General features: G+C 36.2%; 1 protein-coding gene across 2 annotated transcripts in view; it reads right to left on the bottom strand.

The window, feature by feature from the left end:
• bmpr1ba (bone morphogenetic protein receptor, type IBa) overlaps nt 1–17553 on the bottom strand; it is a 60150-nt gene that overhangs the window by 11361 nt on the left and 31236 nt on the right. For both annotated transcript variants that reach the window (XM_055198323.2, XM_055198324.2), the window contains 3 exons: nt 2815–2965; nt 2632–2731; nt 2018–2120 (listed from right to left, as the gene is read on the bottom strand). In XM_055198323.2, the coding sequence (XP_055054298.1) occupies nt 2018–2120; nt 2632–2731; nt 2815–2965 (354 nt within the window). The remainder of the gene's footprint in view (nt 1–2017; nt 2121–2631; nt 2732–2814; nt 2966–17553) is intronic.

Genomic DNA, 17553 nt, shown 5'->3' with positions numbered 1-17553 from the left:
TAGGAATGTCATCAACAATATTAATGACAAAGAGATGAAGTTACATTGAAGAGGTAAAAGGTTGGATGTATGGAGTGAATGCTTATTGGCCCGAAGCATTAGACAGATTTTGTTTTTGTTTACATAATATATTTGTGTATACTGTGTATAATAATTATGTTTATATAAATACACAAACATAAATGTATAATTTTAAGAAAAAAATATGTTTATATAATAAATATTTATATTTATATATAATATAGATTATATATAAATATAAACATGTATATACACATGCAAATGTTTCTTAATTATATACATGCGTGCGTGTATGTGTATTTATACATAATTATTGTACACAGTACACCCACATATATTATGTAAACAAAAACTTTTATTCTGCAAACGATTAGTGGCGACTAATCGTGAGGCAGCACTAGTAGATAGATAGATAGATAGATAGATAGATAGATAGATAGATAGATAGATAGATAGATAGATAGATAGATAGATAGATAGATAGATAGATAGATAGATAGATAGATAGATAGATAGATAGATAGACACGGTAGATACGATAGATAGATAGATAGACACGGTAGATACGATAGATAGACAGACAGACAGACAGACAGACACAATACATAGACAGACAGACAGACAGACAGACAGACAGACAGACAGACACAATAGATAGATAGACAGACAGACACAATAGATAGACAGATAGATAGACAGACACAATAGATAGATAGATAGACAGACAGACACAATAGATAGATAGATAGACAGACAGACAGACAGACAGACAGACAGACAGACAGACAGACAGACAGACAAGATTTACAGATGCAATAGACAGACAGACAGACAGACAGACAGACAGAGACAGACAGACAGACAGACAGACAGACAGACAGACAGACAGAGAAGAGAAATAGATAGAAAGACATGATAGATAGACAGACAGTGAAGAGAGATAGATAGACAGACACAATAGATAGACAGACAGACAGACAGACAGACAGACAGACAGACAGACAGACGGTGAAGAGAGGTAGACAGACAGAGAGTGAATATACAGATATGACAGACAGACAGACAGACAGACAGATAGACATTGAAGAGTAATACATAGACAGACAGACAGTGAAGATATACAGATAGACAGACAGACAGATAGACAGACAGACAGACAGACAGACAGACAGACAGACAGACAGACAGACAGACAGACAGACGGTGAAGAGAGATAGACAGACAGAGAGTGAATATACAGACAGACAGACAGACAGACAGATAGACAGTGAAGAGTAATACATAGACGGAGAGACAAACAGTGAGGATAGATAGATAGATAGATAGATAGATAGATAGATAGATAGATAGATAGATAGATAGATAGACAGACAGACAGACAGACAGACAGACAGACAGACAGACAGACAGACAGACAGACAGACAGACAGACAGAAAGTGAAGATAAACAGATAGACAGATGATAGACAGACAGACAGACAGACACAATAGATAGATAGATAGATAGATAGATAGATAGATAGATAGATAGATAGATAGATAGATAGATAGATAGATAGATAGATAGATAGATAGATAGATAGATAGATAGATAGATAGATAGATAGATAGATAGATAGATAGATAGATAGATAGATAGATAGATAGATAGATAGAGAGACAGACAGACAGACAGACAGACAGACAGACAGACAGACAGACAGACAGACACGATTGATTGATAGACAGACAGACAGACAGACAGACAGAGAGTGAAGATAAACAGACAGACAGACAGACAGACAGTAAAGAGAAAAAAATAGACAAACAGTGAAAAGGGATAGATATCCATACAGTACAAGAGACACTAAAACAAACAGATGTGTATCTTATCTAAACACAGCTAAAGGAAGTCTACAGAGTTTTGTTTGGCTTTGTAAGTTGAGTGTAAGTGTTTTTAAGACTCAATGTCTCCAGTTGATTCAGCAGGTACATGTGACTGTGTGTGTTAACTCACTGGATGTTTGTAGAGGAGGTAGTGTTGGGTGTAGATCTTTGTTACAGTAGTCTTCATCTGTACAGCATTCTAGTGATCGTCTCTGTTTAGAGTTGCCTGTGTCCTAAACACACACAAATATCTATTAACACATCAAGATATCTCAGGTGGCCAGCAGTAACAGATGTGTAATACATCGTAACTAACCCAGTGGAACACAAACAGATGTTGGGTGTCAGCTTAAGAAACCATAGTGGGATATTATGAGTTTGTTTTTAATGATAATGCGAAAACCATCAAGGCATTGGCAACTCATTTATCTTGGTATGATATTATTGTTTAAAATAACTACTGTAAACAAATATCATGCTTAGGATGCTTTTAGACAGATTATTTCAAACCATTGTAATTTGTGGTATGATAAAAGCAGCATCATTGCAAAAACATATTTTGAAGTTAAGGAAGAAAAAAAATTCAGGCTTTGGATAAACATTTAGGTTAATAAATGACATGCACCAACAATATGCTTTTAAAGTGTAAGTGATTATCGATGTTCAATTAATAATGAGTTAGGAAAGATTTTCTTAATGCATGAAAACTGATCCATTAATACACCGGCGGTTTATTTGACTCACTCTGCACTGAAACTCTGATCCGACCAAACCAAGGCAGCCTGAGGTAAAAACAGCGATTCCACCTTCCTCCTCCACCATGGTGAAGCAGTGACCATCGGTCCTGAAAACAAAACACACAGATGAGTGTGTGTGTGTGTGTGTGTGTACGTGCAGATGATTTGTATGGAGAAGTGTATTTAATACCTGCATGTGTTATTGATTGAGTCCTCAGGGCAGTGATGGTAGCAGTAACACCACAGGAAACGCTGCGGTTCAGCCGGTCCAGCACCTCCTGTCTCCTGACCTTCCGACAACTTCCCAGAATTCCTCAGCAGCATGCTGTCCAGAACATTAGCTGTTTTAAAGCAAAGTGGGGAAAGATGTCAGTTACCTCACAAATGTACAGAGGTGGTCCAGTATACAGAGATGGTACCAGATTGTAATACTATCGTTTATTGTATTGCCTGCCAGCATTGTTTGTGATTTTCACAAGTTTCACAAAATGCTTTCCAGGAAAAAATTTCTTCTATAAATATATAAATACACAAATATACCAAATGAAAGAACAGACCCTCTGCTTTAAAAAAAAAAGGGAGTATTTTTTATCCTATCTTCATTTGTTCTCCTTTTATAACCTTTTTAATATGGGTAGGTTTCTTAAAAAATACCAAATTTTGAGCAAAAAGCTGAGATAATTACATTTTTGTTAAGGAATTTTGTTAGAGATCAGATTCAGAACGATTATCAAAACATACACGGAGTTTAAAATGTTTCAAAATTAGTTTTTGCTTCAGTCTTTTTATAAATTGGGTAAGAGCCCCCATAATAGCGGAATTACAGATTATATTTTATTTTTTTTATTTTTTACTACAGTGTAAATAAACTACAGTGGTATTCTGAACTGAAGAAAGAGAAAGAGGATGTTTGTAAGCCCGCCCACAGCGAAAGCTGATTGGTCTAGAGATCAGGATACGTCTTTGTCACTTTCTCATTTCATCTTGTTGCTCTTCAGATTCAGATTTCAGACCTTGTAAAAACTATTCAAACATGACCTCTCTAACTCGCACATTCTCAAATAATACATTTCCAAAATATTTTACATAATTTGCTGGCAACAGGGAGCCATTGTTAATATGCGGGAGACACCCGTAGTGGCCGGGAGAGGTGGGATGTCTGTTTATCTAACTCAAAAATTACTTTTTTTCTTAGAAGAGATGAAACTGAATATTGCAGATCTTTAAACTGACAATCAAACCCGTATTTTAAACTAGATAATCTTCGAATAAACAAGGAAAAATTGCCTGAAGATGGTTTACAAATTAAAAAGACAAAAACATTTATTTCAGAAGTATAATGAATAGAAATAAATTTATTGATTAATGAATGTATAAAATAAGCTCAGATGCAAAAACACCTCCGTCAAAAATAGTTTGACCGAATGCTCTCCACATTTATAATTTGTTTTTAAAATACTTTCAAATCTGCTTAACCCCTTGAATCAGGCCATTCAGAAATACCTCTTCGTTGGCAAAATCCGTTAAATGCCATGTTGATTTTTCAGCAAAGTCCTCTAAGTGCAAAGAAGAAGAATTGGATAAATGATGGCGCACATTTACGTTTAAGTACCAGAGTTTTTTACCAGATTAAATGAGGTTTAACAAATATATTATGATATTGACCAAAGCAAAAGACTTTGTAAATAACAATAGCATTTGTGAAATTAATACATTTCAGTAGGCTTGTTTGAGATGTGTCTCCCCTTGCCTGAAATTAAGATGAGAGTAGGCGGCTGTAGTGAGGGGAGGAATGAAAAAAGAGCTTTGAAGTCGGTCACCAATCTCACAGTCCAGTCGACCACAACTGTCAGCAGAGGCAGTGATCGTGGTCACGTGTTTTATCACGGATGAAATAGATGCAACTAAAATACCAATACATGCATTTACATGAAGATGTTTATTAGGAGAATCAATGAAGGTGTACTGTTCATTACTGGAAAAGGATACTTAGTAAATGTTGGTATGTATAAATGTAAGTATTGTGGTAATACGAATTATCTTCTGTTGTGTGAAAAAGAAACAGCTCACAGTACAAATAATTCAGCACCAATACAAAAGTTTAAAGGAATGAAAAATTAAAATATAATAATAAAAATATAAATGTTGTAAGTCAATAAAAACATAAAATAATATGAAAACTACTATAGAAATTACAAAGTCATCAGCTGACATTCCCGGGGTGGAGAGCAACTGCGCCCGACTGCAGAATCCGACGAGCCGGCCTCGCCATCTCAATTTTTTTTTTGCACATGTCAGCATGAAACCAGAGCAAGTCGGACACTTTTCTAACCGGCATGCATTTCGTGGCGATCACCATCGGTTCTGCGCAGAATTTGCTCATCTCAAACCAGCCTATTTACTAATAACCTTTTAAATACAATTAAAGTGAAGTTGCTAAAAACAAGAGCCTGATAAAAATGCTGTTTCACAAACAAACATGTCAAACGCAATTCAGAGCTCTTCAAGTTATCAGCCACACTGTCAAAAATAAAGGTACAAAGCTGTCACTGGGACAGTACCCTTTAAAAAAGGTCCTAATATGTACCATTTAAATAAATATGTATCTTTGAACTACCAAGTACCTTTGAAGTACTAATATGCACTCTTTGGGTACAACGGTGTACCTTTTTGAAAGGGTACTGTCCCAGTGATAACTTTTGTACCTCTATTTCTGAGAGTGCCTACAGATTATTAAAAATGAAAAAGCTAAATATAGTACACAATATGAGGACTACCAATGACAATCAAAGAAAAAACTTTGCTTTAGAATTAACTAGATGTCTAATTTTAAAATTCAACATAATATAAATAACCTTGTTGGGAGAACAATTGTGCTTTGTGTCAGTGAGTAATCTGACTGAAGCTGAGTTTCTCTTGTGAGATTGAGAGATGTAATTAGTGTTCAGAAAGTGAAAAGTTAAGATACAGAGCTGTAAAGCTGCCGTGTGTTTCTTATTCCCACAAGAATGTGTGCACGCGGCCCAACGCACACACTTGTATTTGTATTTTTATATATAGATGGCCACAAAGGTGCTTATAGAAGCTGGCCAGAAAACCTCCAGTCAAAATAAATCCACATCTGTGAGCTGTTAAAAAGAGAGAGGGGGTGTTGAAGGATCACATATATCATTTTGACATTGTGACATAAAATAAAGTTGCTTATTAAGCAGTACTTCTGATTGGTGGTTTGTGCTAAACAGACCTTTTTTTATATATAGTTGTTTGATGTCATCCATATCACAAATCTCTGTTCTATCACATATTAAAATATTTAACGTCTTAGTTGTTTATTTGATAAGTAGCCATCTATTAAGCAGGTTAATGTGCAAAAATCTCTTTCACTAACAGCAAACTGATGTTGTTATTCCTTATGAGTAGTCTAAACTCACTAATGCTTTGCTTATATTAAACACTCAAACATGACACAACAGTCGAGATAAAGAATGAAGGCTAGCCCGTGTTTGTGTTTGAAAGCTTTCTAGTGTGTCAAACACACAAAATTAAGGGCCGATTTTTAATCCTATGAAGTGCAGACACACTTTTTTACAGATTTGTGAGCGTATACAGTTCGACTCATTTATTACTACGATTCGACATGGGGACGACAGAGGACCCTGAGACATAAACACAGCAAATTTCTCAAACTGTATCCCATGCCTTCGTGACGCATACATGGCAAGCCTGATCTCACAGCAATACATATTTTACGAGCTGGCTAATTTATACGAATTCATACGAAGTGAATCGTATGATTATTAAAATAATGTAAAAATGTGGCCGTATGAACTTATACGAATTAGCCACCTTGTAAAATTTACATTTATATTTAGCCATTTAGCAGACGCTTTTATCCAAAGCGACTTACAAAGATAAGGAAACAATCAAAATACGGAAAGGTAATAAAGAAAACAAAATAAAATATGTACGAATCAGCATGAGATTGCATTTACATTGCAAACATTTTGACTTGTTTCTATACAAAACACTGAATCACAAACACAGATGGATTTGGTCCTCTCGTGCATAGTTAAAAAAGTCCTGTAAAGCAGCCATAAACACAGAGGCCACTGTGAGACGTAACGTACAAACACAACAGCTATTCAATCACACAGAAAACATTCAGTTAAAAATACAATGCCAACACTGTGTTGCATGAGACTGCCAGAGAGAGCGGGGTATCTTTTAATTTTTTTTACATTTTAATCAAATAAAGTTTAAAAACTGTTTTATGATAAGACTACATTTTTATGTAAACATAAATGTGCATTTAAATCTTTTCCCGCCATTGACGAGTTATCTCGTCAATTAAAGGCAGGGTGCATGATCTCTGAAAGCCAATGTTGATATCTGAAATAACCTAAACAAACATGCTCCTTGATAGACCCGCCCCACATATACGCAACCCAGGCAACAATGTCAGTTAATAGACACGCACCTTACTGCTGATTGGCTACAAGTGTGTTTTGGTACTCGGCCCGACTCCCTTTCCAAAGTGTTTTTCAAAAATCATGCACCCCGCCTTTAAGAGAAAATATTTCCCTGCCAATGACGCTTCCCTGATGAGTTTTTACGTTAATCTGTAATTCTGCTATTATCCACTAGCAGGGCCGGCGTCAAGGGGGGGCATTTGCGGGCCGTGCCCCTCGAAACAGGTTGTTGTGTCGGTGCTGGACCACATGTCTGTAGTGGCTGCAAAAAAATCTATTCCTTACAGCATCTATTCCTTATAGCATCCTTCACTTCCCTAAATTTGGAATTGCTGTTTTGGAAATGTATGTTTTACCTGGCAGTTCATACTGCTTATCAAAGTTTTGCAAAAATGTTTTAAATGTTTTTTTTCTGTATTGAATGGCTATGGCTTTACAATGTTGTTTATACAAGCACTGCAGCCCCCCTTGTGTTTTTTAAAGAGATGTGCAATCATTGCGGTGATCTGAAATCATCACAATGAGGTCAAACAATCGCGATGAGACGATTATTTAATAATATTTTATATTTTTATAGAAGAACATTTTCCAAAAGGCATTTTGTGAAACTTTTGTGAAAATCGCAAAAATGCGAACGGGCAACTTTTTTTAAATAGGCAGGTGGGGAATGAGTTAAATGAGTTTCTGTAGCTCTGTGGTAGAGCTTTGCATTAGCAGCGCAAAAGTTTGGGTTGGTGGGTTCGAATCTCAGGGTATACGCATATTGATAAAATTATCCACTAGCAGGGCCGGCGTCAAGGGGTGGCATTTGCGGGCCGTGCCCCTCCAAACAGGTTGTTGTGTCCCCCTACACAGTTTTTTTTATTAATTTAATATTTATCAAGAATAATTAAAATAAATTAAACATTGAATGTTTCATGACTTTTAATGTAATCAAATGAGGAAAATATAGTTGATATATGTTTTTTTTTATTAAAATAGACCAGTTCCTCTGATTGGTTGTATTGCGGCGTCTCATGCGTCTTTACGTCTTTAGCATACGGTATTTGTGACTTGATACTAGCTACGGCAATTTATGGATCATGTAAAATATGGATATTAGACCATTTAGAACGAACCAGCATCGTCTGCTTTATCTGACTTCATGCAAACACCGCTTGGTTCAAACTCGGAGATTAGAGGTCAAGGCGAATTTTCAAATCTACAGGACACTGTTTTAAGGAAGTTTAATGTTCGTACACGCCGGCTTCGGCTTTTTTAAAGGTAAGTTAGCATTGTTTTAATTTACGTAAGCTTAAATGTGAAGTGTGGCTATAGACCTTTAACAGCATTATGACGTGATCATGGTAAAGCGGCTTTTAGGATGCGGTGTGCGCTGTGTTACGCTATGAAACCCATTCATTTCAATGGCTTTCGTACCGCGAGGGCGGTCTTGCGAGCGCAAGTTGCACTCACGCCGCGGTCAAAGTTCAAAATAGTTTAATTTTTGCGCATAGTTTGTGATCTTCTGCACTTTATACGGGAAATGAGCTGACCGTCTGTACCAGTTGTATGAATGTGTGCTTGCACTGTATTTGTTGTTTTAATGCCTGGTTTTTGCAAGTTATTGTTGCTAATTGTGTGCCCCCCATTGGAAGCCATGTGCCCCCCTGTTTATTTATGGTGTGGTGCTGGCTCTGTCCACTAGATGGCTCTTCCCCGATTAGAAAAAACTGAAGCAAAAACTTATTAAATTTTATTAATTTCCGTGTATGTTTTGATAATCCTTCTGAATCTGATCTCTTACAAAATTCCTTTACAGAAATGAAATTATTTCAGTTTTTTGCTCATAATTTGGTATTTTTGAAGAAACCTACCCATATTTAAAAGATTATAAAACGAAAACAAATGAAGATAGGAAGAAATGCCCCCCCCCCCCCCCCCCCCCCCGTTTTGTTTGTTTGTTTGAAAGCAGATGGTCTGTCTTCTATTTGATATATTTGTATGTTTATATTAGGGCTGTCACAATTATGAAATTTGGCTGGCGGTTAATTGTCTAATAAAATGTGACGATTATGACGATTAATTGTCTGTTTTATTGCTTTGACATTTACTTGTTCATGAAATTATTTTCACACATGATCCAGTCATATTGGTACTGGACCACATGTCTGTAGTGGCTGCAAAAAAATCTATTCCTTACAGCATCTATTCCTTATAGCATCCTTCACTTCCCTAAATTTGGAATTGCTGTTTTGGAAATGTATGTTTTACCTGGCAGTTCATACTGCTTATCAAAGTTTTGCAGAATTTTTTAAAATGTTTTTTTCTGTATTGAATGGCTATGGCTTCACAATGTTGTTTATACAAGCACTGCAGCCCCCCTTGTGTTTTTTAAAGAGATGTGCAATCATTGCTTTGATCTGAAATCATCACAATGAGGTCAAACAATCGCGATGAGACGATTATTTAATAATATTTTATATTTTTATAGAAGAACATTTTCCAAAAGGCATTTTGTGAAACTTTTGTGAAAATCGCAAAAATGCGAACGGGCAACTTTTTTTAAATAGGCAGGTGGGGAATGAGTTAAATGAGTTTCTGTAGCTCTGTGGTAGAGCTTTGCATTAGCAGCGCAAAAGTTTGGGTTGGTGGGTTCGAATCTCAGGGTATACGCATATTAATAAAATTGTATAGCTTGTAATGCACTTTAAATCACTTAAGTATCTGCCACATGCAAAAAATTTCCTTAATTCATAAAATAAAACACAAATTTTTTGACCTTTATGAAAGATTATAATTTTCATACCTGGACCTGTTGAAGATATGTTGGATGTGCATACTTTTTAAAAATCAAAAAACATTTTTTTAAAACCTATTTAGTTTTGAAATGAAGTCACAAACAGTCTTTTGGATTAACATCCAAAAAATGCTGAAAGTTTTTTCTGGCTTAGTAACTGGCTATAGTCATTATAATGAGCATGATTAAATAACAATAGAAGTCAGTCAGGTGTCCCAAACACACAGCTAGATGAAGACGTGACAATGTTTGTTTGTGTGGTAAGAAATGACCTGTAACCTCTGATCCCAAATCCAGCCACATCCACAATCCCAGTAATTCCTTACACGCCTGTCAATCAAAACCCAAAGGCATCAATCAAACCGGCAGGAGTCTGTGGATAATGAGCATACGTGGGTGAATAGAAAACAGATCAATACAACAGATGCAGGAAAGTAAGACGGCGGTGAGAGGACGGGATAAGAAAAGATAATAGACGGACTACAGACAAAAGAGAACTACAACTGTGTCTTTATCCGCTGGCTTTTGTCAAGCGAGAGCGACTGACTGAATGAGTCTGAACTCAATCAAAATCTCTTTCTCTCTGTCAGCAGGACGATTGAATAAAGGCCCAGAGGATTGAGATTTTTACACAAAGAGACACTTTTCATCTATTCACGCAGTCTCACAATCACAGCGAATCTGTCAGGGAACTCCAACAGCTTCCTGCGCCACATTCACACTTTCATCTACATGTCTGAGTCGATTATAAAGTCGCTGAGGAATGTTATGACTTATTTTTTCAAACTACATCACTTATCTGTGGCATGCTGTCCATGACCATGGACGATAATTTTGACATCCTTCACTTAAAAGCAAAAACATGAAGGTCATATTTGGGTTTAACGCACTTAAATTCTTCACCAAATGCATACGTGTTATTTAAGTGTAAGTTTTTAAAACTTTGCTTTTAAACTGGGACTATTTTTTAAGGTGGATGCACATACAACACTCCTGCAATCTTGTAATAAATGCATACACTCACACCAAACACACGTGTGTAAGGAAGCATCGTGTCAACGTGACCGTGTAGTGTCGATATGCGAGCGGATGGTTATGTTTATGCCGACACGTAATTGACAAGGTCATCTCGAAACTCGATCACCTGACCCTGAACATTCCAACGGCTCGCCTCGCACATCCACACATCATTGCCACCTCACGGTATGAGAAATGTCAAATAAACACGACACGTTCAAATAAACTGGGGAAGTTAAAGTCAATCTTGAATTTTACGTTTACGGTAATGATGAGGAAAAGGGGAAAGACCTTTCCAATCTATGTAAAGCATCGACTGGTGTCATTTTAATCCGTATAGCGCTTTTCAAATTCCATGTTGTTTCAAAGCAGCTTTAGGAGAAAATCATGTGTTAATGTCTGGAAGCTCCAGTAAGCAAGCCAAGGGACTGTCAAAAACAAACTCCACCGAGTAAAGAGAGAAAGGAGGCCTTCTGCACTAACTTGGAGCCTGTAACACATCTTCCTCTGTTTTACAGGAGCTGCTAGTTTCCTCTATGGACGCTCTGCAGTGATAAGTAGATAAACAGGTGTTTTTAATCCTAGCTGTTACTTTTCTGGGCACTCCAATGGAGCTAAAGCACTGTGTGCACCAACTAGCATACAGATCCAAAAGCAGTTTTATAATGCAGAAGAGGTTCTGCGAAATGTTTTGGTTGTTTACGTTTACATTCATGCATTTGGAAGACACTTTTATTCAAAGCAATTTCAATTTTATACCTCGAATCCACAACTTTTTGCTGCTAACTGTATAGCTTAGCATTGGGTTAGCAGTGCAAATGGTATGTATATATATATATATATATATATATATATATATATATATATATATATATATATATATATATATATATATATATATATTAGGGCTGTCAATAGATTAAAATATTTAATCTAGATTAATCGCATGATTTCATGAGTTAACTCGCGATTAATCGCTAATTAATCGCATATTTTTATCTGTTCTAAATTTACCTAAATGTAACACTTTTCAAGTTTTTTATGCTCTAATCAACATGGATTTAATCAATATATATGCTATATGCAAATGTATGTTTACAACAGCCTGTTTACATTTTCAACAGAACCATCAGCCATAGTTTTATATATGATTTTCCCTTTAGAAGACCTTGTTCTTTCTCCATTTCTGTTTGCTGCTGCATCATTTGTGACCTGTGCTGGCAAATTGAGTTGGGATGAGCAAATTTTCCAAAAATTTGTTATTTATATTTTAACATTCTCTATTAAAAAACTTCAAAACAATTGGAACAATTGTTGGAATCTGAAAAAGCATGACAGAACTACACCTGTTTACGCAAAGCAAAAACAATATCAATATGTTTTTCTTTTATTGTTTAATTTTGACATTGAGACAAACTGCTTTAGAATACTGTAGGCTAAATGGAAGGGTTTAATATAATGTTACACAAATACTTTTCCTCAACAGTTAACCCAACATTCACTTCAGATATAACAGATTATAGGTCATTACTGCATGAATTCTTGTCAAAACAGATATTTTTAAAACTGTAATTTTGTGTAAGATGTCTATATATCTGGGTCGTGCACTCGCGTGTTTGTGTGCATGCACTTCAGACGTCTGCGTCAGACATCGCTTTTGAGTCTTGTCACTCTTAATAACTCGTTTAACATTAATCAGAACTTTATCTCTCTTAATAATTATTTTAACATCAAGCAAGCCCTGCAGTCTATTTTCTATAAGTTCTGAATGCTTTAAAAACGAAACCAAAAAGTGAAAGAAGACGCTTCTATGGACTTGGGACGGTACACCTCTCAGGAAACGTGCAGATAAAGATAATGTTAAATGTTTATTGACCATTTACAGCATTGGATTCGCTAGACGAGAGCTTAATGTTCTTATTTTTATGAAAACCTCCGACTCATCTAAACAGCGCGGGTCACTAGCTGCGTCTCAATTCCTCCAGCTGTGGGTCAAACAGAAATTGCGTGTTGCGTTAATCGCACGTTAATAAAATTAGTGCTGTTAAAATTAATTTGCGTTAACACGTTATTAATGCGTTAATTTTGACAGCCCTAATATATATATAGAAATGTTTATCTCTAAGTCATCTTGGATTAAAGCATCTGACAAATGTGTAAATGTAAATGCTAGGGGTGTGTATCAGCAAGAATCGGGCAATACGATACGACACAGTACGGTGCTGTGTGTGAGACGATATATTGGATATTTCTTATTTGGGGAATAAAATAGGATATTATTTAATAGGAAGCTGTCATCAAGAACAAACCACCATATGCAAACCTTAGCAAGTACTTCCTGTCACTCTTGAAGTTTAGACAGTGTTCATTGGGTCCTGGACCATCCCAGACTCCCCTCAATTCGAACAGTGAATTTAGAGATAAGAAGACTGCCAGCGATCAACTAAACAACTCCCATTAATCTTGTATGAATAAAAAAATTGTATTGCATGTTTGTTTTGGAGAACAGATGGGTCAATAACGTGACGTTAATTATTTTCAATCAATTAAATGTAAAAGGGTTAAATTTGGGTAAAACAACATGGTTCTGCAAGTCAATTTCAACTATTTTACGTTTTGACCTGTGAATAACTTATAAAAACAAGTTAAAATTGTTAAACTTAATTTTTTACGTTAAAGTACCATGCAAATGTTGATTTGACAAAAATGCTGCATTTTCTTTTGACAGTAAAAGCATTGTTTATTTGACTCGTACGTGTACACATACGCTCCACGCATGTGCATTGTGACAAAATGCAATGCATCTAGTGGACTACATACTAGTTTCTCCTGTACATGCATGCACGACCTACACGTACAAAGTATGCACGATTACAAAAAGTGCGTGCGTACTATTCTGCCATCAATCAAAACTAAACAACTCTCATTAATTTTGTATGATAAAAAAAATATATTGCATGTATTTCTTTTGAGAATCGATGGGTCAATGACGTGACGTGAATTATTTTCAATCAATTAAATGTAAAAGGGTTAAAATTTCAAAATAAATTTGCAGATTACTTGCAAACATTCTCTTTTTTGAGGACCAAGTCTAAAATTTCTGGTTTTATTTAATTTTGAAAGAATATTTGGGGAATAATTGCGGAAATGTCAATGTGGTGTAACCGATCAGTGTCAATTGGTGTAACTAATATTTTTTAAATAAATCTATTCATAAAAAATGTGGAATAAAATATAATAATCTAGTTAATTGCAATATGATTTTTTTACATACATTTTTACATCATTTGTCAAAGATTATTAAGAAAACAGAGCTGTTTGGACAAATATTACACAAAAAGAATTAAAATGTATATTTAGAAATAACTAATGAAATTATATAAATTTTTTTATGATTATGCTTACATGCCATCAACGTGGATAAAATATTTAATATTTCTCATTCTTTGGTGCAATTTGCGGTTATACCATTTGACAGTTTAAGGTCCATTCAGTCTTAACTTTCATAAAATAGTTAAAATGTAAATTTTTATTGCAAAATTCAACATAAATACACTATGTGCATTGAAATAAACCTGATTAAGTTTTTAAAAAAGATTTTTGAATTTCTCATCTTGCCAAACCGTTTCTGTCAATGACCCGCTGACCAGATGGACCAATCACAGCTGTTCCTAGATAAATCCCTGAATGAAGTCATTTTACAGAGATAGACCCGAGTGCATTTCCGATTATATGTCAGCCATCAAAATGTGGAATGAATAGTTTGAATGATTGAACTTCTCAGTGTTCAAAGGTCTAAAATGCCCAGAGATTTGAATGCGAATTGCTAATCTTTATTTGAACCTAACAGTTGCGCCTCATCATTAGAAAACCATTAAAAATACAGTAACACACGGCTCCATGAAGCTGACAACACACATATACACACAAAGATGTAGTGTGTTGTTTGTCGTTCTGCTGTTTCCTATCGTTAAAGAGCCATTAATATATGATGTAAGTTCAGGCTCCAGACTGTCTCTCTTCATGCACATACACCTGAGCAGCATTCAAAGTCCATTAAGTGTGTTATCACACAGAGACCGGACACTTATTCAAGACTTATTCATTCACTGGAGTGAATACATACACAAACATACTCAGACCTCTCACATCTCAAAACATTTTGAGCTCTCTCAGCAACGCACGGATTGGACGAGAAACACACTTGGAGTCAAACCTCTCACAACATCTCAAAAAATTCAAACCTCTCAAAACATCGCACAGATCCGAGGAGAAACACACTCGAACCTCTCACAACATCTCAAAACATTCAGAGCTCTCACAACCTCGCACAGATCGCACTAAGAGGGAAACAAAAACCAGTACAAATATGCTTAACATTTCATCCCTCTTAAGTTTGGACCATTCTGTATCTTAAGGAACTGGGCAGATTAGCATTTTAATAGAGTCAGACATGGGCAATGTTTCTAAAATTGTCCAAATTGCCAAAAAACATACAAATTGTTAAAATTAATGTTAACCAGAATTAAATTACTGTTTCAGTATCCAAAACAATTTCTAAAAAGGGGAAGGCTGTTTTAATAGCAAAGCCAGTTATCATTAAAGCACAATACAACCAAAAACTTGCATTCCTATAAAATATTTAGTGTATTACTGAAGTTTACTTTTATTCTACGATACTTTGGAACTGAAATGCTGTCTTTGGTTTAAAAAATCAATAAATAACCATCTCTATTGCTTGGTTTTCTCTAGGCTATGTACATTGGAAAGTTTTATACGTTTTGGCTGTTCTCTTACACGACAATGCCGTTTTGGTGTCCTGCAATCGCAAACTTGGAGTTTCAAGATGCAAGTTTTTTAAGCGCCTTGTCATTTCCAAGGAAAAAAAACGAAAATACTGTGATAATAGTGCGGGCCTACTATTCTGGTGACAAAATTTGCATCACGCGGACCCTCGCGTATGCTTAAAAACGGGACTGTACTTAGTTTTGCAGTCCAGGGTCACTTAATATCCGTCTAAACAAAACTGATTGAAGCTTTCGCTATCTTGATTGTTTGTTTTTTTCGCTTTGTAGTGGGTATGGTGGAAAAGACACTCACTTTGGTGTGGGAGACCCGGATTCGGATCCACTGTGACACACCATTGTGTCCCTGAGCAAGACACTTAACCCATAGTTGCTCCAGAGGTGTGCGACCTCTGACTTATATAGCAATTGTAAATAGCTTTGGATAAAAGCATCAGCTAAATGAATAAGTAAGCAAGTTGTAGAAAAATGTGTGTTGGGACCCTAATAACTTTTTACCCGAAGCAGACATGCAAATATCTTATATTTTTATTAAAAAAATTAACCTACCGCCAGCCACACAATGTCGCAAGCACTCTTGACAAACAGAGATGGTGTTGGAAAAGGACTTGATGAACACATGCAAGATAGTTTGAGTCGTCTCGGGTCTGTTTGGCAAAAAAACTTACATTTAAATTACCCAATGCCGCTATTATTATTCCCGACCTGTGTCCAAACACGCTCATGTCGGACCACGCGTAAAATTGCTATTGCGAGAGCATAACAAATCTGCACGCGAGCAGTGGGTTGCTGAACATTGCGTTCTTTAATTACACTTTAAATTCTCTTTCGTCGTCATTCTGTGTATCTCTGCTGTTATCCAGTTGACATTTTCACCCCAAAATGGCAGCCGTACGACTGTCCAATCACAACCGGCTTCCGGAAATGTATTCGCGCAAGCAAAAGTAGCAGGTGAGAGGATGCAGCGCGAGAATGTGGGGATGATTTGGCACGTGCTGTGAGGGTTAAAATGAGCTCGCAATCTTTTGTTTCCTCGCGTGCAGATCTGTTATGCTCTCGCAATAACAATTTTTGCGTGCGCGAGGGTATTCTTTTTGACACAGATATGCTGTCATATTTTCGGATCTACGTGGACTCGTGAAGTTTTTGAGGATCTGTGTAAATGTGGCTTGCTCTGGGCATGTTAAATTGTTAAAAAAAAGGATTTTTTTTAAACTATATCGTTGTCGTGTAAATGTAGCCTCAATCTCTTCATTTCTCATGGCTTTCCCACATTACAGAGATCTCCGAGTGGAACAGCATCTGCTGATTGTCCATCAGAACGTTCTGGACTCCAGCCATAACCAGACCACAGCTGAACCATTCACAATACAAAACCCACACAACTTAACCCAGTACTCTCCCCAATGAAAGTGACTACTGTGAAACTAAACTATTTTATATCCAACAGGTAGCCACAGGATGTGATGAAACAAACCTCATAGAAATATAACATTATTACTTATTGGAGTGAAAGCCTCTAAGGGAAAGAGATGAGGAATACAGTGAAATGCAGGGAAGTGAGGTATTGTAACAAGATCTTTTACTCTCTTATGAGGGATGTGCCGTCTCTCCAACCCAAACAGGAAGCGAACGCTTCAGACGTTTGGTGCTTTCAGCGAGGTGTGACTGAAGACTGAAGACAGCCAGAGTAATGGAGCATCACATAACATCTAAAACTGAAACTCTGTGGTCTGTACTATTTACTCACCTGGTGCTTTCATAACTCCTGTCTGTCTCTCTCAATATTTCTTAGGCTGTCCAAAAATAATTAAGCATTGGATATTACATACAACATTTGACATACATGTTGGTTGCAA

The sequence above is a fragment of the Misgurnus anguillicaudatus genome, chromosome 22, assembly GCF_027580225.2.
Source record: "Misgurnus anguillicaudatus chromosome 22, ASM2758022v2, whole genome shotgun sequence".
Lineage (NCBI taxonomy): Eukaryota > Metazoa > Chordata > Actinopteri > Cypriniformes > Cobitidae > Misgurnus > Misgurnus anguillicaudatus.
The sequence above is the reverse complement of the archived record's forward strand: the minus strand, read 5'-3'. Positions and strand labels throughout refer to the sequence as shown.